At 47.3% G+C, this 22,900-nt stretch overlaps 2 protein-coding genes and 1 long non-coding RNA gene across 17 annotated transcripts in view; all 3 read left to right on the forward strand.

Annotated features, from left to right (window-relative positions):
• The window catches only part of EP400 (E1A binding protein p400), a 71,180-nt gene extending 68,410 nt beyond the window's left edge, over window positions 1-2,770 (forward strand). For 12 of the 15 annotated variants that reach the window (XM_039332304.1, XM_039332316.1, XM_039332309.1 and 9 more), the window contains 3 exons: window positions 196-342; window positions 1,106-1,183; window positions 1,954-2,770. In XM_039332304.1, the coding sequence (XP_039188238.1) occupies window positions 196-342; window positions 1,106-1,183; window positions 1,954-2,217 (489 nt within the window). In that variant the 3' untranslated portion in view covers window positions 2,218-2,770. The remainder of the gene's footprint in view (window positions 1-195; window positions 343-1,105; window positions 1,184-1,953) is intronic. The other 3 variants (XM_039332303.1, XM_039332314.1, XM_039332315.1) reach the window with 1 other exon arrangement.
• Window positions 2,771-3,563: 793 nt separating this feature from the next.
• LOC120303164 lies at window positions 3,564-5,136 on the forward strand. The gene is made up of 2 exons (XR_005555363.1): window positions 3,564-4,243; window positions 4,390-5,136. It is a non-coding gene; the product is annotated as an uncharacterized LOC120303164 (long non-coding RNA).
• Window positions 5,137-5,740: 604 nt separating this feature from the next.
• Window positions 5,741-21,599, forward strand: NOC4L (nucleolar complex associated 4 homolog). Its single transcript, XM_039332404.1, has 15 exons — window positions 5,741-6,169; window positions 7,798-7,918; window positions 8,717-8,823; window positions 10,217-10,318; window positions 11,281-11,430; window positions 12,761-12,860; window positions 13,661-13,695; window positions 14,073-14,123; window positions 14,936-15,047; window positions 15,310-15,370; window positions 16,223-16,333; window positions 17,838-18,001; window positions 18,940-19,022; window positions 20,120-20,233; window positions 21,435-21,599. Exons 1-15 carry the CDS (start codon window positions 6,050-6,052, stop codon window positions 21,549-21,551), a joined length of 1,548 nt encoding a protein of 515 aa, XP_039188338.1. The 5' UTR covers window positions 5,741-6,049; the 3' UTR covers window positions 21,552-21,599.
• Window positions 21,600-22,900: the final 1,301 nt, after the last annotated feature.

Raw genomic sequence — 22,900 nt, forward strand, 5'->3', positions numbered from 1 at the left:
CTTCTCCACCATTTGCCTTTCGCCCGAGGAACGCAGATAACCCGGGTGCTTCCCCCCCCCCGTCCTCTCGGAAAGGCAGATGAGTTGATCTTCCCAGCCAGTTAGGGCCTCGAACCCAGCTCCCTCCAGGTCTAGCCCGAGGCAGACACCAGTCATTACCTTCCGCTCCTGGATCAACACCGGATTCACGCCCAGCAGGTCACCGTCCAGACCCAGCAGCCAGCGTCTCAGCAGCAGAAAGTCTACGCCACTCAGCCAGCCATCAAAGCTCAGTTCCTACCAACGTCGATTTCTCAGCCCCAGAAGTCCGGGGGGACGCAGCAGGTCCAGACCCAAATACAGGTAATGAACCCCCCCCTTCCCCTCCCCCTCCATTTCATTTCATTCCTTGGGAAGGGAAGACCCTGGAAACCTGCTCCTGTGTGACGGCAGTTGCAAAGCGAACACTGCAGTCCTTTTGCCAACCCGTTATTTGCTATGTAGGATTTTGGTTTTTTTTAAATTGGAAACCAGAATTAAATACCACCTACCAAATGAAAATCATAATTGAGACCGGGTGATTGCAGGACTCTGCAAACCGGCGTAAAGATTGGGCCAGTTGCTAAGCGCCCCAAATGTGGCTCTTTGGGGGGAGGGAGGGTGGCCATGAGAACTTCAAATCTGGGTCGTAAGTCCCTTTTTCGGGATCCGCTTTAACTTTGAACGGTCACTAAATGACCAGTCATAAGTCAAGGACTACCTGTAAGAACCCACAGGCTAGGTCTCCATATAAAGGTATCTAGTCTTTGGCTTGGCTTGGCTTGGCTTGGCTTGGCTTGGCTTGGCTTGGCTTGGCTTGGCTTGGCTTGGCTTGGCTTGGCTTGGCTTGGCTTGACTTGACTTGACTTGATTTGGCTTGGCTTGGCTTCACTTGACTTGACTTGACTTGATTTGATTTGACTTGACTTGGCTTGCCTTGGCTTCACTTGACTTGACTTGACTTGACTTGACTTAACTTGGCTTACCTTGGCTTGACATAATGGAAGACAAATCAACCTGCTGCATGTTGTTGAATTGTGCACCCTCCAACCCGACCCCCCACCCACACAATATCTTGCTCTTAAAGGTTGCCAAGATCCCACAGGTGGTCTCCCAACAAGCAGCGGTGACTAATATCCAGCAGATGGTTTCGGTTTCCCAACAGGTAAGTGTTTTCTAGAACCGGCTGGCTCTTCCAGGTATGCCCACCTGGAAGTGGCTTCCTCACAGAAGGCAGCTGGGTCTCGAAGCTAGTTGTGTGGTCTCAACTTGTCAGAAAGGTGTTAAAATTGGCCCGCTTGGGACCAACTGCCCCAGGCAAATCTAAATTCATCCGATCCACCATCGATGGGCACCTTGTAGTCCTCCAGAGGTGGCTTTGAAGCAACTCCTAGTTGACCATCCATGTGAAAGGCTGCCCGTGGTGCTGATAGGCCTGCAGGACTACTGGTGGGCTGTCCTTTGCCAAGCCATTTTCAACCCCTAATGAAAATAAGAGAAGCTAGAAAAGGGAGCTTGAGGTTTGCCAAAAGAGGAGACCAAAGGCAAGTCCACTGGGAGTTTTTTTTTTTTTATAAAGGCGGAGTAGATCCAACCTAGAACTAAGGAGAAATTTCTTGACAGTGAGAACAATTCACCAGCGCGACGGCTTGCCTGAAGTTGTGGGTGCTCCAACACTGGAGTTTTTCAAGAAGAGGCTGAACCACCACCCGCCTGGGGTGTTATAAGGTCTCCTGCTTGAGCAGGAGTTGGACTAGAAGACCTCCAAGGTCCCTTCCAACTCTTGTCGTTCATAAAAACCAAGCATCGCTTCGTCAAGAATGCACAACTGTATGCCACAATGGCCAAATATCTATCTATCTTAGCTTGTTAGGGAGCATCCACCTGCACCCAGCTGCCTTCCCTCACATCTCTTTGCTCCTCTCTCCCCACCAGGTCCAGGCTCAGCCCCAAACGGTCACCTTGTCCCAGACCACAGCGGGACAACACCAAGTGCAGGTCATCCCGGCCACCACTGCCACGGCTCAGGTCATCCCCCAGAAACTGATCCAACAGCAAGTGGTCACCACAGCCTCCCCCCAAATCCAAGCCTCGGTCGTGCCTGCCCAGGCCCCCGCCCCGTCCGACGGGCAGAGCCAGCAAGCGAAAGTGCAGATGAGAGCGCCCGTCCGATTAAAGGCTCCGAACAAACCCAGCTGAGGTCCACCTTTTTAACCGTGGCCGCTAAGCCAGGGAGAGCTCTCTGGGTGGTCTCCCATCCCGCCGTAGATCGGAGGCAGGGCGTCCCTTCTGCGATAAACCTCCACTCGTTCTGCGCCGGGAAGGTCCCCTCCAGACTTCTCTGCTTCCCGGGAGAGATTCGTGGATTGGAAGCCCGACTCCCGAGGAAACGCCGTTCTTTCGAATCCTCCATTAGCCCGACCGCTCGCCAACTCTCACTGCCCTCTTTATGGAAACCACCAAGTTGCTTCTCCAGGGTTGGCGGCAACGCCCGTCGTGTCCTCGTCCCTGTCCGAAGGGGGGAATTTTATTTTTTTTTTAGCCTCGTGGGGTGCAAAGCCGGGACAAGGTCCACGGGGGAGGGGGGAGGACAGGAAGGGTTCTCCGAAGCGCGCCCCCCCTCTCTCCGTCGAGCCGAGAAAATGTGAAGATTTGTAAGTATCTGTAATTATGCACCATAGTTCAGTTGCCATTTCAGGGGTGAGCCTTTTTTAAACGAACAAAACGTTCAATTGTGACCGGTTGGTTTGTGTGTGTGTGGTGGGGGGGGAGGCGTTTCGCTTACTGTGTTTTGCTTACTGGGTCTTTGTGTTCGTGCGTGCGTGTGTGTGTTATATATTTTTTTTTCCTTTTGTACAGAGAAGTCTTTGCTTTTGGAGTTTCCGCTTCCCTTTTTCACGGTTTCAGATATTAAATGTACTAGACACGTGGTTGGTTGGTTGGTTGGACTTTTTTTCTTTTTTTTTAAGGTATTAATATGTGAGAGTAACTGTCTTATTTCATGGTAGTCTGCCATTCTTGGCCCCTTCTTTTTTATGGGTGAAAAGGAAAAAAAAAAAATATTGTGTTTCGTCGCACATCCGATGTTTTTTTCTTGGTTTCGGTGGAGCTTCCGTGCTGAAGGAAATTTAACGTGTGAGTTTCCAGCGTTGGTTTTGGCCCTTTCTTTTGGCTAGTCTTGTTTTAAAAGTTCAGCTATATTTCCGTTGCAAAGGAATAGAGGAGAGACATTTGGGGGGCAAATTATTATTTTTTTCTTTTTTGTTAAAAGAGAGAATCAGCACCAAAATTTTAGATCTTCAGGCATTTGAAATTCTTCTTCTTCTTCTTCTTCTCCTTCTTCTTCTTCTCTTCTCTTCTCCTTCTTTCTCCTTCTTCTTCTCCTTCTCCTTCTTCTTCTCTTCTTCTTCTTCTTCCTCTTCCTCTTCTTCTTCTTCTTCTTCTTCTTCCTCCTTCCTCCTTCTTCTCCTCCTCCTCCTCCTCCTCCTCCTCCTCCTCCTCCTCCTCCTCCTCCTCCTCCTCCTCCTCCTCCTCCTCCATCGCACAGTCAGCCAGATGGTCAGATTAGGTTTGGTATTTTTGTCTACCTATCGAGTCTTCTTTTCTCCTCCTCCTTCCTCTTCTCCTCTTTTCTTCTTCTTCCCCCTCTTCCCCTCCTCCTCCTCCGACTTATTGTAGCTAAAATGGTGGCAAAGTGGCACTCAGGCCAAGCTGTCCTACCTCCAGATGTTCCCAACTTGAGGTCAATTGGTGGCCCCAAAACTTCGGCATCTCTGCTCTTTCGAACAGGCACAATTTCTTATCCTTTGTTACTACTTTTTTTGCTGTTCTAGTGCCATCTCCTTTCTATTTGGAGCCTCTGGGGTTTTTTTTTAGAAAAAGGTATGCTTTTTAAAACTATATATATATATATATATATATATAAAACCTTTCTACACGAAAGCTGGTCGACACTGTTGAAGTACTCTTCCCACAAAACCTATTTCATAGCCTAGACTTGTATTTTGTCATTTAAGCTCTGAGAAGGAGCGATTCGGGAGTGATAGAGTAATTCATTTGAAAATGAATTTTCATTTTTCGGGGAGCCTTTTTGGCCCTGAGTAACCTAGAAGACCGGGATCTTGGCAATTGAGGGTCCCCGCATTAAAGTATACTGTCACTCTCCTTCCCACCTCCCGTGCAAATCTACAAGTCGAACTAATTTTGCTCCCAAATATGCTAAAACGTTATGTGTGCACAAGGCTGTAGGCCAGTGTTTCTCAACCTTGACAATTTTAAGGCATGTGGACTTCAACTCCCAGAATTCCACAGCCAGCAATGCTGGCTGTGGAATTCTGGGAGTTGAAGTCCACATGCCTTAAAATTGTCAAGGTTGAGAAACACTGCTATAGGCTATACATCCCTGTCCCTTAACCTCAGCAACTTGAAGCGATGTGGGCTTCAACACCCAGAATTCCCCAGCCAACTGGCTGAGGAATTCTGGGAGTTGAAGTCTACCCCCGCTTCAAGTTGCTGAGGTTAAGAGACCCTGCTGTAAATGAACTCTGTATGCCTAAAATAACACCACCAATTTTTAATGTCACTCTCCTAGTTTTGAATGCGTCAAGGAGCCGTGTCCGATTTCCACGGGAAAAATGCCAATTTAGATGGTTCCACGTTTCCGATACCCCGTCCCGTTCCTTTCTTCCTTTCCCTTGGCAAACTGACTTGTAAATACCTTTATGAACATAAAAAATAATTTGTACTTGACTGTAGGATCGGAAGGATTTGTGTTGTATCTTACCTGAAAGTGTAATAAAAGTGTACATTTTTATAACGTTCTTGTAATTGTGGTTACCTAATGTGTGCTTTGTCTCCTCAGGCCTTCCTCACTATGACATTTAGGGAGATGGAGCCTTAAATCTTGAAAGTTTTTTATTTTTAAATCAAAATAGGTCTGGCCTCCGCCACCTTATCGTCCACGCGATGTAAAATTGTTCCGTTGTGTTGAAACTTTGCTAGCTCTGCACCGTTAAAAAACTATGCAATATCCCAACTGGATATTCCCATGTTTCCGCGTCAGCCTTGAGGGATGTTTTAAAGAGAAGAATTTTAAAAATACATGTCTCGTTTTCTCTGCTCCAGTTTGATTTGTATTCGTTCTTATTATTGTTCTTAAAAAGTTTTAATAATATATATGGTATATAATAATATATATGGTATGGGTATATATGATATGGGCAGGGGGAGACCAGGGGGAGCAATAGGCGATGCTCCTTTAGAAATATCTTCTTGGCCCAGCCAGATGTGCTAGATGCCCAACCCAGCGTTTCCCAGATGTAAGGCCACACCTGGAATACCGCATCCAGTGGTGTTCCCCACATTACAAAACAGATGTTGAAATTCTGGGGAAAAAGTGCAAAGAAGAGCAACGAAGATGATCAAAAGCCTGGAGACTAAAACATATCAAGAACGGCGGCAGGATTTGGGTTTGGCTAAGTCTAGATAAAAGAAGGACTGGGGGGGGGAACAGGATAACAGCGTTCCGCTATTTTAGGGGCTGCCACAAAGAAGGGGGGTTGTCAACCTATTTTCCAAAGCAGCAGAAGGCAGGACAAGAAGCAACGGATAGAAACTGACCCAAGGAGAAAAGCAAGCTGGAACGAAGGAGAAACTTCCTAACAGCGAGGACCATTAACCAGTGGAACGGCTTGCCACCAGAAATTGCGGGCGCTCCATCACTGGTGTTTTTTAAGAAGAGCCTGGACAGTCATTTGTCTCAAATGGCATAGGGTCTCCTGCTTGAGCAGGGGGCTGGGCTAGATGACCTCCAAGGTCCCTTCCAGGTCCTGGTTCTGCATTCCCACGCTTCCGAGCCCCCTCCTCCCCGCAAGAGGCGGGCCAGGCCTTGGCGAGCACCAGCCGCCCGGAGGCGGAGCGCCGGCTTGCCGCTCGCCGCCACGGAGGGGAGGAGACGGGGGCCAAGGCGGCGCCTGGCCGGGCTTCCTTCCGCGCACGTGGGCATCCCGCGGAGGGGAAGCCGAGCCGGACCATGGCGGAGGCGGAGGCTGCGCTCCGAGAAGCCGAAGGACGGCTGGCCGCCTGTTTGGAAGAGACGCTGGGCAGCCGCCTCTGCGCCAACCGCGTCTTCGAGATCCTGGAGCTTTTGCAGGTGGGCGCAGAGCAGCGCGGCGGCGGGGGGGGGATGCAATGGTCTCGGCCCCTTGGTGTGTGTGTGTGTGTGTGTGTGTTTGTGTGTGTAGTTTTAATGCAATGGTCTCGGCCCCTTGGGTGTGTGTGTTTGTGTGTGTGTGTTTAATGCAATGGCCTCGGCCCCTTGGGAGGGCTCTGTGTGTGTGTCTGTCTGTGTGTGTAGTTTTAATGCAATGGTCTCGGCCCCTTGGGTGTGTGTGTGTGTGTGTTTAATGCAATGGTCTCGGCCCCTTGGGAGGGCTGTGTGTGTGTGTGTGTGTGTGTAGTTTTAATGCAATGGTCTCGGTCCCTTGGGAGAGCTCTGTGTGTGTGTGTCTGTGTGCGTGTGTTTGTGTGTAGTTTTAATGCAATTGTCTCGGCCCCTTGAGGGTGTGTGTGTGTGTTTAATGCAATGGCCTCGGCCCCTTGGGAGGGCTCTGTGTGTGTGTGTGTGTGTGTGTGTGTGTGTGTGTGTGTAGTTTTAATGCAATGGTCTCGGTCCCTTGGGAGGGCTCTGTGTGTGTGTGTCTGTGTGCGTGTGTTTGTGTGTAGTTTTAATGCAATTGTCTCGGCCCCTTGAGGGTGTGTGTGTGTGTGTGTGTGTTTAATGCAATGGTCTCAGCCCCTTGGGAGGGCTGTGTGTGTGTGTGTGTGTGTTTAATGTAATGGCCTCGGCCCCTTGGGAGGGCTCTGTGTGTGTGTGTGTGTGTGTGTGTGTGTGTGTATTTAATACAGTGGTCTCTGCCCCTTGGAAGGGCTCTGTGTGTGTGTGTGTGTGTGTGTGTGTGTGTTTAATGCAACAGTTTCGGCCTCTTGGAAGGGTGTGTGTGTGTATGTGCGCGTGCCCCACATTCTCCCGGGGCTTTTGCAGGAGGACGCAAAGCAACGGGTAATGCAAAGCCTCGCAAAGCCTCGGTTCCTTTGGGGGGGGGGAGAGAGAGTGTGTGTGTGATCCTGCTGATCTAGAATATGCTCTAGATCAGCAGGATCTTGAATCCAGCTGTGTTTCTTCAAATTGGGGAGAGGGCTAGGGGAGGAGGCATTGGGAAGGTCCATTTGGGATGCCTCTAGGAAGTTTGGAGAAGCAAGGATGGTGTGAAATTTGGCAACTGGCCTGAAGCTCTTAAGGATTCTGGCCAGTGGAAAATAAAGACCCTTTTGGTTTGGAGCAGCAAGGGGTGGGGGGAGATTAAAAAAAAAAGCTTTTGAGGATGAACTGAGCAATCCAGAAAGGCAGGGGAAATTACAGGCTGCTCCTGAACATGGGCAGAGTAGTAGCAGTGGCGTAGCTTCTCTGGTTTATCAGGGAGATGCAGCTGCTTTCAATAGCACGAGTGAATCCGTCTTCGTGTCTCCAAGAGAATTTTGTGTAAGGGGGAAAAGCTTCAAGAGTCAGCGGAGCAATTAAGAAGGGCAGAGAAATTGCACGCTACTCCTGAGCATGTGCCGAGTGGCTGTAGCCAAACGTCCTTTCTTGTTCGCCAGGAGGATGCAGCTGTTTTCAACGGCAACCCTCCTGTTCCCAAAGGGTTTCATGCAGCTGGCTTAATTGTGTGATTTGCTCTCCCTCTCTTCCTTTCCCCAAATCCTGGTTTCTCCTCCTCGCAGGCCGAGGACAAGGAGATAATCGAGTGTGCCATCCGGACGTGCAGCCGCCTCTTCGGAGCTTTACTCACACGGGGGGAGCTCTTTGTTGGCAGACTTCCCCCTGAGGAAGACTTTGTCCAAGGTAAGAGGATGGCCTTGGGGGAAAGCAACAGTGGGTGTGGTAAACAGGACAGCAGAGCCACAGATTGAACTAAGGGTAGGGCACTATGGACCGTTTCTGAGCGTGGGCAGAGTGCCTGTGGCTGAGCATCTTCTCTGATTCATCAGGAAGATGCAGCTGCTTTCAATGGAGTGTTTCCCCTGGAGTTTTCTTGTAGCATTCCTGTTTGGGATGATTTGTAAGGTTGTGCATGCTTCAAACCTGATTTGGCAGAAGTTGCTTTGGACCTTCGGAGCACAGTCCTTCTGGGTTCATTAAAGCAGCTGAATCATTCTTCCTGGAGTTGTTGTTGTTGTTTTTTTGCAACATTCTTTTGTGGGGTAGTTTTTAAGGCTGTGCATGCTTCAAATCTTATTTGACAGGAGTGCTTTGGACCTCAGGTATGCTCAGCCCTTCTGGGTTTATTAAAGCAGCTGGATCATTTTTTCTTCCTGGAGTTTTCTCACAGCAGACATTTTGATGTAGTTTTTTAAAGCTATGCGTGCTTGAAACCTGATTTGGCAGAAGTTGCTTTTGGACTTCAGGAGAGCACAGCCCTCTGGGTTCATTAAAGCAGCTGGATCTTTCTTTTTAAAGGTGTTGGGACACGAGCTTTCCTAAATCTTACTCTTTAAAACAATTTTGATTGCAGTTTTGTGGGGCGACTTATTCATGGCTGGGTTTATACCAAGTATATATGGTTAGCCGATGACCTCCCAGCGATCAGCATAGGCAGCTTCTCTTCATTTTTTCGCCGATCCACACCTTGTTTTGTTTCAGGAAATTACAGCGCAGAAGAGAAATATAAAATTTGGATGAGACATCGCTACAACAGCTGCACCGCTTGTCTGGGGGAACTGATGGGGCACAAAGTTTTCCAGGTCAAAGTGAGTTTGCCAAAATGATTAGCAGCTTTTCATTTGATGAATTATTGCAGAAAATAGTCTAGCAAAAGTAAAACAGAAACAACAACAAAAGATTTATAAACAAATTATTTCTGTTTGTCCTTTCCACTTGAGGAACATGCTAAAAAAAAAAAAAAAAGTTCTAGGCTTCTTTCTCTCAACATTTCCCCAAAAGTGGAAAGCCAGCACGTCTGGGGAAACGATCTAATTTTTTGTTGTTGTTCCCCACTGGGCATGCTAGCTTTCTACCTGCAGGGAAGTTATGCTTTTCATCTGGAGCAGTGGTTCTCAACCTTTTTAATGCCACGACCCCCAACCGGTCGTAAGTCGAGGACTACTCAACCGGTCGTAAGCCGAGGACTACTCAACCGGTCGTAAGTCGAGGACTACTGAACTGGTGCAGCGCCGTTTGCAGAATGGGACTTTTGGCGGGCTCAGCAGGGCAGAGACAGCCTGGACAATTCCTATTGGCTTTGGAAAGCCAGTAGAATTAGTCTCTATTCAAGAGAGTCTATTCTATTGGCTTTCAAAAGCCAATAGAAGAAAAGGGAGTAGCACAGCTAAGGAAAAGGGGGAAAAAAGTGGCGGACTGCGTTGTTTGGCGACCCCCGTGAAATGGTCGTTCGACCCCAAATGGGTTCCCGACCCACAGGTTGAGAACCACTGATCTGGAGGAACGTTTTGTAAATCTTCCATCTGCCTTGCAGAAGCCAGGGGAGCAAAATGAAGACGTTATAACCTCAAATGCAAAACATTCTAATTTTCTAAGCGCCAAACGCCAGACATTCTGGGGTATGGTGCAGTTCAGCATAAGCTGCCCTATTTCTTCCCTAGCAAATATTTATTTTATTTTACGGTGTCCAACTCTGTATTGAAAAGGCTCTTTGCCTCCAAGAAGCACAATTGTATAAAGTCAACAAGAGGGAAAAAAAAAAAATTATTTTGGCTTTTGCTGTAATCTCACCATTGTCTCTCTTTATCCCAAATCAATACTTTCAATCAATGAACTAATTCCCACATTGCGTTAAATGAGTGTTTTTCAAACTTGGCCACTTTAACAAGGGTGGACTTCAAGTCCCAGAATTCCCCAGCCCTCTTCAAGTAGCCAGGTTTGAAAAACACTTAACTTAGTTCAATGGGTCCTGGTCGATTCCTGTTTAGCCTCTTCTGCGCGTTTAGCTAATTGAGGCTTATTCTATGAACCACAATGAAGCTGTGGCTTAGCGCCTCCCAGATTCTTTAGCCCCTCCAAAGTATTAAAAATGCTGCAAGATTCTTGAAGAGTATTTTGCGGGGGGGGGAGAGGAATAAATGGATTTAATATTCAATATCTCTTTTGCTCTCCTGCTTTCTTATCTGTCTGTTTTGGTGGAAGGAAACTGCTCTTTGTACCCTGATGAATTTTGTTGAATTGGAAGCCAAATACCCTTTGGTTAAGAACGAATGGAGTTTCAATTTCCCCCGGGAACTTTTACAGGTAAGTCGTCTGAATTTTGATTTACCTTAAACTTTGGTTCCGGTTGTCCGAATGCGAACGTGCGACGACGCAAAATAAGACAGGGAGTCCTCGACTTAGCATCGGTTCGTTTAGGGACCGTTCAGAGTTACAACGGCACTGAAAAATGTGACTTATGACCATTTTTCACACTCAGTGACGTTTGGGGCATCCCCATGGTCCCGGATGGAAAATAATCAAGGAGAGAAGCAACCTAGAACTAAGGAGAAACTTCCTGACAGTCAGAACAATTAACCAGTGGAACAACCTGCCTTCAGAAGCTGTGAATGTTCCAACACTGGAAGTTTATAAGAAGAGACTGGACAGCCATTTGTCTGAAATGGTATAGGGTTTCCTGCCTGAGCAGGGGGTTGGACTAGATGACCTCCAAGATCCCTTCCAACTTTATTATTATTGTTACTGTTGTTGTTGTTGTTATTATTATTATTATTATTATTTCAAGAACTGCCTGGGATACTTTTCTTCCTTCCTTCCTTCCTTTCTCCCTTCCTTCCTTCCTTCCTTTCTCCCTTCCTTCCTTCCTTCCTTTCTCCCTTCCTTCCTTCCTTCCTTCCTTCCTTCCTTCCTTCCTTCCTTCCTTCCTTCTTCTTCTTCTTCTTATTATTATTATTATTGTTATTAATGTTAATGTTATTAATATTAATATTTCGAGGACTCCCTGGGGTACTTTCCTTGATTCAGCGCTTGGTTTCATTTCTTCATCCTCTGCCCTGTCTCTCTCTCCCCCCATTCTGAGAAAACTAGCAGATTTTGAGGATCCTGATGGGATGAATTCTCCCCAAATTCTTTGTTATACTTCCCCCAAACTTTTTTTTTCCAGGTGGGGGAGGGTTCCCCACCTCTTGGGAGAGAGAATTTACATCTACTAGGAAGGGCCTGAGGATTGTGCAAATGTGATCTCAATTCTCTCTGCGCCCTTTCAGGTGGTGGTGGACGGTCTAATCCAGACGGATCACAATTCCTTCCTGCTAATCTCGCGTTTCCATGTGTACATGGAAGAGGACGATGTCCGGTACTTTGTGATGAAGGCGGTGGCCGAAAACGTGGGGAACGTGATGACAAAGGCCAAACAGGTACCTTGACGTCCTTGCTGAGAGCGGCTTTATGTGCGTCTTTTTTTGAGGGTCGGATCGGGCACCTCCTGGGGGTCACTGGCCACTGCAGCCAGTTCTGTTCTGTCTCCTAGGATTTCCTTGGCAGGAACACCGTGGTTGAAGGCATGTAGAATAGGCCTACTAAAAAGGACACCTCTGTGGCCATCTCACCCACCTCTTCCTCTCCATAAACTCCAGTCCTGTCTAGCGCTGATGATGTTACCTAGTTGGGTCTTGAAACATCTGCAAGAAAACAGCCAAGCTCAGAGAGCACTAAAGACCCCACAGTCCTCTTCCTCCTCCTTCTCCTCCTCCATTCACCCCACTCCCTTCTAGCACTGATGCTATTCCCTAGTTGGGTCATGAAACATCTGCAAGAAAACAGCCAAGCTCAGAGAGCACCAAGGATCCCACAGTCCTCTTCCTCCTTCTCCTCTTCCTCCTCCTCCTCCCCCTTCCTCTCCGCAAACCCTACTTCAAGCACTGATGATGTTCCCTAGTTGGGTCATGAAACATCTGCAAGAAAACCACCCAGCTCAGAGAGCACCAAGGACCCCACAGTCCTCCTCTATCCTCCAAAAAATATTTCTCCATTGTTATGAAACCTTTCTCCTATTAGTCCTCCTCCTCCTCGCCGCAAACCCAACTCCCTTCTAGCACTGATGACGTTACCTAGTTGGGTAATGAAACATCTGGAGGAAAACAAGCCAGCTCAGAGAGCACCAAGGACCACACAATCCTCCTCTTCCTCCATTATTATATAAAAAAAAATCTTTCTCCATTATTATGAAAGCTTCGTCCTCCTCCATTCTTATGAGAAAAATATCCTTCTCATTCTCCATTATGATGAAAACATCTCCTTCACTTTCTTTTCTTCCTACTTCTCCATTGTTATGAAAAAAAATATCCTGTTCCTTCTCCATTGTTAAGCTGAAAACCTCCTCCTCCTCCTTCCCTTTTAGTAGTTCAAGTGGAGTTCTGTGCCTTTTTGATGTAGTCACTTACTTCATTCTTTGAGCTGTTTGAAAATCAAAGGAACAGAAAAAAAGAAAAGTTATAATAGGAGGAGGAGGAGGAGGTGATGGGGCAAGTTTTTCACTCCCCTGAGCTCCTGGCAAGAAAAAGGCAAGATAAAAAAATAATTTTCCAAAGAGGACAGAATCGCATCGTAAGGAATATTTTGTTGGCTTTTAGCGGCTGGGGGAGAGAGAGAGAGAGAGAAAAAAAGCACCTTGCGCTACCTTTGGTCCTTGCCTCAAAGCATTTAAAGCGTCTGCCATTTTATTGTCTGTTTTTTTCCTTCCCGCAGGCTCCTCTACGGGTTTACCAAAGCAACGCCTTCCATCTCCTTTCGTCCATTGTCATGCCGAGTGAGGAAAGCAAGATAAAAAAATTTCTGGTGGAACATGGTGAGCGAAATGTCCTGGTTTCTCGCATCTTGTTTGTGATCTGGGCAGATATGCCAAGAGTGGACTCAGCTTATTCGTGGTTTAAGCCAGGGGTGTCAAACTCAATTTCATTGAGGGCCGCATCAGCATTGCGGTTGCCCTGGGAGGGGGGGGCTACTGGGTGGGCATGGATGGAATGGGTGTGGCCTACTGGGTGGGCGTGGTCCAGCTCTACGTCATTCACGTCAAGGGTGCCTGTGGGGGCCTGGGCAGGAGTGAGACCGATCTGAGGGTCTCTGGCAGAAGGGGGTGGGAACAGGGCAGAGCCCATCAAGGCGGATATGTGAAGTAGGCGAGGGCCATTTGCTGGCCACTTCCAGGCGATGGTGCATTTCTTCATTCCTCACAAAGGGGGACACCTCCCCAGCATGCACCCAGGGGACGGGGACGACGCGGCAGGGGCTGGTTCCTCGCTGTTTCCAGACGGCCTTGTGGAGCTAAGACTGAATGTGTTTCAGCATAGTTGGCCACCACAAAATTGTACATTGGCTCCCGGCCAACCTGGGCCAGGGCCAAGGCAGTGGGGGCCGTTCCCTCACTGTGTCCAGGATGGCTTCATGGACCACATGAAACCATTTCGCAGGCCGCATCCGGCCCCCGGGCCTTGTGTTTGGTTTAAGCAGTCCATCAGGTCCAAATTATCTAAATTGTTAAAAGTCTAAATTATTCCTAAACTTGGGGAGAAAACGTTCCAAGGAGTTGCCTTGGTTCTCCCAGCAGTTTTTGTTTTTAAAATTGGGTCTCTCTTTCTCTCTTGACAGCTAATCAGGAGGAGTGGAAAGTGTCCAAACTAAAGGTAGATCTTTTGACTGAGCGAAAGCATTCGTTGTTGCTCTTTGGTTGACCTTGCTTAAGGCAAATCTTGAAGGTGGGCTTGTTGCATTTCTGGGGAAGGGGTGATGCAACAAGGTGGACCACAAAATAAAGACCAACATGACCAGGCTGTGTGAATTCAATTGCCGGGCCTGGTGTGTGAACCAAGCTGATAGGAAAGTAGGAGAAAAAAAGAGGGATTTTTGAACAAAGCAGGACTGGCGTGATAGCCTCCTGAAACATCTCGAGAACTTGGATGTATTTTGATGGACACGCTTGGCTTTCCCATTTAAGCCTGCAGGATGGTTCGTTCTGAAGGCTGCTTCACTTTTTTCTCCATAACTTTTTTTTTTTTTTCAGGAACACAGACAGGCCTTTGAGAGGATGTGGCTTGGATTCCTGAAATACCAGGTGGGGACGTTGAGGATCTCAAAGGTTGATGGTGGGCTTAACGTCACACCTGAGTAATAATTTCATCCATCTAAGTCTGGCCTCAACTGCACCTTGATCAGGAGAGATTAGAATGTTTCTTAATGGAGGGAAGAAAGGGAAGGAGGGAGGGAAGGAAAGAAGAAAAAGAAAGAAAGAAAGAAAGAAAGAAAGAAAGAAAGAAAGAAAGAAAGAAAGAAAGAAAGAAAGAAAGAAAGAAAAACGGAGAAGGGAAGGAAGGAAAACGGAGAGGGGAAAGGGAGGGAAGGAAGGAAGGAAAACAAGGGAAGGAAGGAAGGGAGGGAGGAGTAGAAGGAGGGAGGGAGGAAGGAAGAGAAAGAAAAGGAACATGGAGAAGGGAAGGAAGGAAAAAGAGAAAGGGAGGGAAGGAAGAAAGGAAAGAAGGGAGAGGAATAGGAGAAGGAAGGGAGGAAGAAAAGGGAGGGAAGGAAGGAAAGAAAAAAGATAGAAAAAGGGAAGGAAGGAAAATGGAGAAGGGAAGGAAGGAAGGAAAACGGAGAGGGGAAAGGAAGGGAAGGAAAGAAAGGAAGGAAAACAAGGCAAGGAAGAAAGGAAAGGAGGGAAGGAGGAGGAGAAGGGAGGGAGGAAGGAAGAAAAGAAGGAGAGAGAGAGGGAGAAGGGAAGGGAAGGAACATCCCGGCGTTGTTCAGCCTTTCCACCAGACCATGCTTGAAAGAAAGACAGTTGATTGTTGCCTCCATCCCCCTTACCTAACATGGTCCACCTTCTCTCTCTCTCTCTCTCTCTCTCTCTCTCTCTCTTTTCCTGGGTAGCTACCAAGAAACCTCTACAAAAAAGTCTTGCTCATCCTACATGACTCCATCTTGCCCCACCTGAACGAGCCCGCCCTCTTGATGGATTTCTTGACCGTGGCTTACGACGTTGGTGAGTGATGGTGCCAAGGATGGGTAGGGTTGACTTTGGAGTTTAGGGAAGAAACGATGGCGCAGGAAAGAAGACCCCGGGTCTCCAGAAAGAGGTTGGGTGAACCCGCCGGCCTCTGGCGTCACATCTGGTGGCGCTTCTGCTGGGTCTCCCGACAAATAGCTCTTACTTTTCCTGCTTGAGCAGAGCATTAGACTAGATGACCTCCAAGGGTCCCTCCTGACTTGGTTCTTCTTAACTCTGCTTTATGCCTCTCTTTCAGGTGGAGACATCAGCCTTCTGGCCTTAAATGGACTCTTTGTTTTGATTGTCCAATATAATCTGTAAGTGCCTTAGCAGGTCCTTGGGAAAAAAAAAAATCCCTATTCTTTTTTTTTTAAAAAAAAAAAAACCCACAAGTTTTATTAATTTTTTAAAATTTTTACCTCCAAATATTTAGGAAGCAGCGTGGTGATAGGGTAGCCAATAATCCAATAACAAAATCATTCATGTATATCTCAGGTTACATCAGTAAGGATTCCTTCTCTGTTTCCCACAAATATTATATCGTATTCATACGAATAGATTTCTAGCTAAAGCTCAATCAGTCAATACATTTATCAATAACATTTTGGTTATACAGATCCAAGTCCCGTTTTTAGGTTTTATTTAATTCCAATTAACATATTCCAATTTAGCCTTTTATAACCAATGTTTAAGCTTCGGATAGCCTTGGTTTTCCTCATTTCATTGTAAGGTAATTCACATAACTAAAATACACATATTATTCCAGAATTTACCTTCTTACTTTATTTTTTTTTTATTGAAAAAGTTTTATTGACAACAAAAAAAAAAATTTAAACCCACAAATTATCTAACACCCTTTCTTTTTTTCTACCTAACCATGTTGGAAGGAGATTTGAAAGTTTTAAACCTGGTTTCTTTTTGAGCTTCTGTTCTGAAAGTTGGGACGCCTGTATTGCAGGGGTTTTCAAATGTGGCCCCTTTTATGACTTGTGGACTTCAACTCCCAGAATTCCTCATCCAGGCACGCTGGCCTGAGGAATTTTGGGAGTTGAAGTCCACAAGTCATAAAAGAGCCAAGTTTGAAGACCCCCTGCTCTATTGGGAATGTTGAAAAACAACACTCTTTAAGTCAATCTGTTGTTGAGATTTTGTTGTTGTTGTTGTTGTAGGGAATATCCAGAATTCTACACGAAACTGTACAGTCACCTGGACCCCTCCATCTTCCACGTAAAATGCCGTGCACGCTTCTTTCGTTTATTGGATTTGTTCTTATCTTCTTCGTAAGTCAAAGTTTGATGCTTTCCCAAGACCTGCTTTGTATTGTGTTTCCCACCAGTATCCCATAATAACTTGGGTGTAGAGTTTGTTTCCCTGTATGCATCTCCAGCCCAACTCCTTGGGGGGGGGGGCTGGAAAAAAACCTCATAGAATCAATGAGGCCAGCTTCCTTCATTTTTGTCCTTGTTTAGCGACCGCCTTTGGTTGTTAAATGAAGCAAAGTCAAACTACGACTGTGCTTACGATCTGACTTCCGTTTTCCTTTGCTTTGTCTCCCTGCAAATGTCATCAGTGTGAAGGTTGGCCATAAAATCATTTTTTCGTTACCACTGTGACTCTAGTTTAGACAGTCCCCAAACAAGGCAGCCGCTAAACGAGGACTAACTAGAGCAGGGGTCCACAACCGTGGCAACTTTAAGACTTGGGGAGGCTGGCTGAGGAATTCTGGGAGTTGAAGTCCCCAAGTCTTAACGTTGCCAAGGTTGGAGACCCCTGAACTATCGTGGTTTATTCATTCAGGATTGACCGCTTCTAAACAGGAAGATGGTTTTTAAGGAACTTTATGCTAGCATCGTGGACTTGTGTGAGTTATGGGTAAAAAGTAGCTTCCTCTTAGTGTCCTTGTCTCTTCTGTTTGTGGGGCCCTTGGTGCTCCCAGAACTTGGCTCTTTTCTGGCAGACGTTTCATGACCCAGCTAGGTAACATCATCAGTGGTAGAAAGGAGTGGGGTTTGTTTTCTGTTTATGGACTAGTGGTTTGCCCTGTCAGGCTTGGTGGGAGTGTTCTTGGTGGTTCCTTGATTAGGAGGTTGTTTGCTGTTAGCTTGTTTGTTTGTGTTGGTGGTTCCTTGATTGGGGAATTGTACTGGGGTATAAACAGAGAGCAAACCCCGCTCCCTTCTAGCACTGATGATGTTGCCTAGTTGGGTCATGAAATGTCTGCAAGAAAACCACCAAGCTCAGAGAGCACCAAGGACCCCACAGTTGTTCTCCTCCTCCTCCTCCTCCTCCTCTTAATAAAGCTATCAGATAAGGATATTGGATTATCTGAACGCAGTTTGATTTTTCTCTTCCTTCTCCTTCTTCTTCCCTTCTTCCCTTCCTTCCTTCCTTCCTTCCTTCCTTCCTTCCTTCCTTCCTTCCTTCCTTCCTTCCTTCCTTCCTCTCTCCCTCCCTCATTTCCCTCCCTCCCTCCCTCTCATTTTCCTTCCTTCCTTTCTTCCCTCCCTCCCTCACATTTTCCTTCCTTCTCTCCTCCCTCCCTCTCATTTTCCTTCCTTCCTTTCTCCCTCCCTCCTTCCTTCCCTCCTCCATCCCTTCCTCCTCTCTGCAAACTCTACTCCCTTCTCTCACGGATGACAATACCTTGTTTGCTAATGAAATGTCTGCAAGACAACCACCCCGTCTTCAAGGAAGCCACAAACCAAGAGTACCGAGGGATTGCATAGTTCAGCCCTGAGCTCACGAATAGTCTCTTTCCTTGGCCTCTTCCATTACTTCTGACAGGCACTTGCCGGCGTATCTGGTGGCAGCCTTTGCCAAGCGCCTCTCCCGCCTGGCGCTCACCGCCCCTCCTGATGGCTTGCTGATTGTCATTCCTTTCATCTGTAACCTCTTGAGGAGGCATCAGTCGTGCCAGGCGCTCATCCACAGGCCCCACGGCCCTGCAGGTGAGAACAACGCAGCTCAAAAAGGCCGTGTGTTTTCATTCCCTCTTGTTGAGGTTGACTGACTCGGAGAAGGAAGGGTAAAACCTGCCAATGTGTACCGACAGCCTGGATTGTATCTCCTCAAGGATCTGGGGAAGACACTGGAGAACGTCTGGCTGGCTTTGCTCCAGTTTTGCTTGCTCGCCGCACAAGGCAGCCCTGCAAAGATCTTTGCAATTAATATCACTTTACAAGGCCTTGGTAAGGCCACACTTGGAATACGGCATCCAGTTTTGGTCACCACAATGTAAAAAAGATGCTGAGACTCTAGAAAGAGTGCAGAGAAGAGCAACAAAGATGATCAGGGGACTGGAGGCTAAAGCATATAAGGAAAGGTTGATGGAATTGGGTATGTCTAGTTTAACGAAGAGAAGGACGAGGGGGGACATGATAGCAGTCTTCCAATATCTCAGGGGCTGCCCCAAAGAAGAGGGAGTCAAGCTATTCTCCAAAGCACCTGAAGGCAGGACAAGAAGCAACGGATGGAAACTAACCAAGGAGAGAAGCAACCTAGAACTAAGGAGAAACTTCAGGACAGTTAGAACAATTAACCAGTGGAACAACCTGCCTGCAGAAGTGGTGAATGCTCCAATACTGGAAGTTTTAAAGAAGAGACTGGACAGCCACTTGTCTGAAATGGTATAGGGTTTCCTGCCTGAGCAGGGGGTTGGATCAGATGACCTCCAAGGTCCCTTCCAACTTTATTATTATTACTGTGATTGTTGTTATTATTATTTCTATCCCAGCCGTTCCCCACAATGTAGCTTCAGCAAAAGGGTTTCCTTTGAAATCGGGGTTTGAGGAGAAACATCTGCCATCTCTTGGGATTGTGGAAGGCAAGGAGAAGTCCTCACGCCCCCAAGAGCTTATTCTGGTTTTCTTTCTTTTCTCTTCTTTAGAGATGCCGGAGGATCCTTACAGGATGGAGGAAAAAGACCCCTTGGAAAGCAGGGCTCTGGAGAGCTCCTTGTGGGAAATAAAAGTAGGTTTTCATCTAAGAGGAACTTGAGGGCGTAGTGGGATTCTGGCTTCATAAATCCGGGAGGGGGGAAGGACAGATTGAGTGAGCAACATCTGCACCAGCACAAACATCTGTGCCTTTAGCAGTCACTTGATCCTCCAAGAACACTCCCCAACCCTGACAGAGCAAGCCAGTAGTATATAAACAGAAAACCCTACTCCTGCTAGTACTGATGATGTTGCCTAGTTGGGTGATGAAAGGTCTGCAAGAAAACCACCAAGCTCAGAGAGCACCAAGGACCCCACAATCCTCCTCCCCCCCTCCTCCTCCTACTGATATTCCCTAGTTGGGTCATGAAACATCTGCAAGAAAGCAACCAAGCTCAGAGGCCACCAAGGACCTTATAGTTCTCCTCCTCTCCCTTCCCCCTCCCCTTCCTTCACTACGCAAACCCCACTCCCTCCTGACACTGATGATGTTGCCTAGTTGGGTTACGAAACGTCTGCAAGAAAACCACCAAGCTCAGAGAGCACCAAGGACACCACAGTCGCTTGATCTGCCATCTTTATTTCTTATTTATGGGCTTTATAACCCATCACCCACCCCCAAGATGAAGGGAGTTGGGTCTGTGGTTTCACAGTCCAGTGCTGAAAGAACTTGGCAATATCCCACAATTAGAGAAGGATTCTGAAGCATTTCATGGTGAGTGCTTTCCACAAAGTCTTGCCTCATCTCTTGTCCAGAAAATTGGAATTGGTGCACAGCAACAATGCCCAGGCTTCGTGACTTGGCAGCCCGACGGACTGGGGCTGGGGGTTTGAAAGGGGAGCTAGATTGTTCAAGCAGCGGGCCGGCGCACATGTGCATTCCGCTCAACTTGCACAAGTTGAGCTGCATGTGTGTGCGCATACGCACCAGCCCGCCATGCGAACAAGTCAAGCTACGCACACTTGCATGCTGGCCTGCCAATAAATAGGGGGATCCCTGATGTACAGCGCCTGCATTCCTAACGTAAGGATGGTGACAGCATGGAGAGGATATCTTGGTGACCCAGATGGAATGATCGCTATTTGTCAAGGCGGATATTCATGCGAGTCTACCCTTCTTGTGTTCTTCAGACGCTGCAGAACCATTATCATCCTGACGTTGCCAGGGCTGCTGCTGAAATTAACCTGCCTCTCTCCGTGATGGAACAGGATTTGTCCGAGATCCTAGAACTGACAGCCTTTGAGGTTAGTATATACCTATGAATCTGGGTCCTCATTTTACCGACTTCGGAAGGACGGAAGGCTGAGTCAACCCTGAGCTGGTCAGGATTGAACTCCTGGAGTGAGCAGTGAGTTATCCTGCAGTGCTGCATTCTAGCCACTGGGGAGGGAGGGAGGGAGGGAGGGAGGGAGGGAAGGAAGGAAGGAAGGAAGGAAGGAAGGAAGGAAGGAAGGAAGGAAGGAAGGAAGGAAGGAAGGAAAATAACTTGAGTGGATGAGGGAGGGAGAAAAGAAGGAAGGAATATGAGTCAGTTGGCAAGCGTCCGGATTTTGATCCCGTGTCCATGGGGATGCTGCAACGGTCATAAGTGTGAAAAACAGGCGTAAGTCAGCTTTTTTCAGCGCTGTGGTTAACCTCAAACAGTTACTTGTTTAGATTCACTTAACATGTCTGTTGCCGTCTTAATAACTGAAGTGATACCCTTAGCAGCCGTAGCGAGAAAGGGTCGTAAAATGGGGCAAAACTCAATTAACAACCGTCTTCCTTAATGGCATCTGTAAGTCGACCAACTATATTTGAAGAATTCCATGCTCCTAGCCCAAGGGTAGGCAACCTTGGCTCTTTTATGACTCGTGGACTTCAACTCCCAGAATTCCTGAGCCAGCCATGCTGAGGGGAAAGGGAGAGTTTCCAAGCTGAGCCATGCTGGCTCAGGAATTCTGGGAGTTGAAGTCCACGAGTCATGAGGGGGCCATAGTTCCCCCATGTTGGCTCAGGAGTTCTGGGAGTTGAAGTCCACGAGTCATGAGGGGGCCATAGTTCCCCCATGCTGGCTCAGGAATTCTGGGAGTTGAAGTCCACGAATCATAAAAGAGGCAAGGTTGCCTAAGAAATCTGGATTCGATCCAGCGCTGGCTTTGCAGAATTCTTGCAACAGCCTCGTCAAGTAGGAAACCCTGAAAAGCAAATTAGGAAATCCACATTGGTTTCTCCTGATATATTTTTTTTGTCATTCCTCCGTGGCTACAGTGGCAGCCAGTTGGTGTTGTTTTCTCAAATGCACTCTGGGAAAATGTCAAACACAGCCAAGCTGGTATTGAGCGTGGGAGAAAAAAAACAAAGAAAAAAAGAAAGTGAGCTGAAAAGAGCGAGTCAACATGTAAAATAAATTGATTTTTTTTCCTTCTCTCCCTCCCTCCCTCCTTCTCTCCCCCACCCCCAAAGATATTTGATAAGGACATTAAGAAAGAATCCGCAGACGTTCCACTGGAATATCGGCAAGCCCGAGGCCTCTTTAGGGACAAAGATGATCTCTTTGCAGAATATTTTTCCTTGCAGTGACTGTTTGGGGGTAACAGAATGCAATAAATACCTTCTTTTTTAAAAAAATTTAAAACGTTGGGCGCTGCAATACTTGGTGATGGACGATTGTGACTGCTTGTTCCTTGACGGTTGAGAAATGGTTCTGATTTGTTGTGAATTTCATCATTGGCCAGCAGAGAGCAGCAACAGTTGTCGGAAGTTTTAAGGCAGTGGTTCTCAACCTTTTTAATGCCGCGACCCCCAACCGGTCGTAAGTCGAGGACTACTCAACCGGTTGTAAGTCGAGGACTACTCAACTGGTGCAGCACCGTTTGCAGAATGGGACTTTTGGCGGGCTCAGCAGGGCAGAGACAGCCTGGACAATTCCTATTGGCTTTTGAAAGCCAATAGAATTAGACTCTATTCAAGAGAGTCTATTCTATTGGCTTTCAAAAGCCAATAGAATAAAAGGGAGTAGCACAGCTAAGGAAAAGGGGGAAGAAAATGGCGGACTGCGTTGTTTGGCGACCCCCGTGAAATGATCGTTCGACCCCAAATGGGGTCCCGACCCACAGGTTGAGAACCACTGCTCTAAGGGGAAAAAATGAAAGGTCTGCCAGCTTGGAGAGCATCAAGGGCCCCACAGTCGTCCTCACTACAAACCCCATTTCTTTCTAGCACCCGTAATGTTACCTAGTTGGGGCATGAAATGCCTGCAAGCACCAAGGACCCCACAGTCCTCCTTTTCTTCCTCCTCCTCCTTTCCACAAACTCCACTCCCTTCTAGCACTGATGATGTTATCTAGTTGGGTCATGAAATGTCTGCAAGAAAACAGGCAAGCTCAGAGAGCACCAAGGACTCCAAAGTCAATCAGTCCATCTTTCCTTCCTCCTCTCCTCTCCTCTCCATAAATTCCATTCCCTTGTAGCACTGATGATGTTACCTAGTTGGGTCATGAAATGTCTGCAAGAAAACAGGCAAGCTCAGAGAGCACCAAGGACCCCAGAGTCAATCAGTCCATCTTTCCTTCCTCCTCTCCTCTCCTCTCCTCAAATTCCATTCCATTCTAGCACTGATGATGTTATCTAGTTGGGTCATGAAATGTCTGCAAGAAAACCAAGCTCAGCGAGCACCAAGGACTCCATACTATGTCTTTTCTGAACCCTTTGAGGAACACAGTCCTGAAATACACTACTTCATTCTCGGCCTATTTGTTGGCCATGGGTGTTTGTTCCTATCGCTGTTGTTCCTCAAAGTTTGTTCTTACATAACAGAGAATTTCCATGGAGCTGTGTTTGTCCACAACTCGGACATTTAGCTGGAAGGCAATTCTCAATACCAGCTGACTGAGCATGAATTCAGTAGAGGGGAAATGGGGGGGGGGACA

Source organism: Crotalus tigris, unplaced genomic scaffold (assembly GCF_016545835.1).
Source record: "Crotalus tigris isolate CLP2741 ecotype Arizona unplaced genomic scaffold, ASM1654583v1 scf7180000024461.2689607, whole genome shotgun sequence".
Taxonomy (NCBI): domain Eukaryota; kingdom Metazoa; phylum Chordata; class Lepidosauria; order Squamata; family Viperidae; genus Crotalus; species Crotalus tigris.

Coding starts and splice junctions, on each gene's coding strand:
- NOC4L (XM_039332404.1), top strand. CDS start 6,050: ATGGCGGAGGCGGAGGCTGCGCTCCGAGAAGCCGAAGGACGGCTGGCC. Junction 12,861..13,660: donor AAAATTTCTGGTGGAACATG/GTGAGCGAAATG, acceptor CTCTCTTGACAG/CTAATCAGGAGGAGTGGAAA. Junction 14,124..14,935: donor TTGGATTCCTGAAATACCAG/GTGGGGACGTTG, acceptor TTTCCTGGGTAG/CTACCAAGAAACCTCTACAA.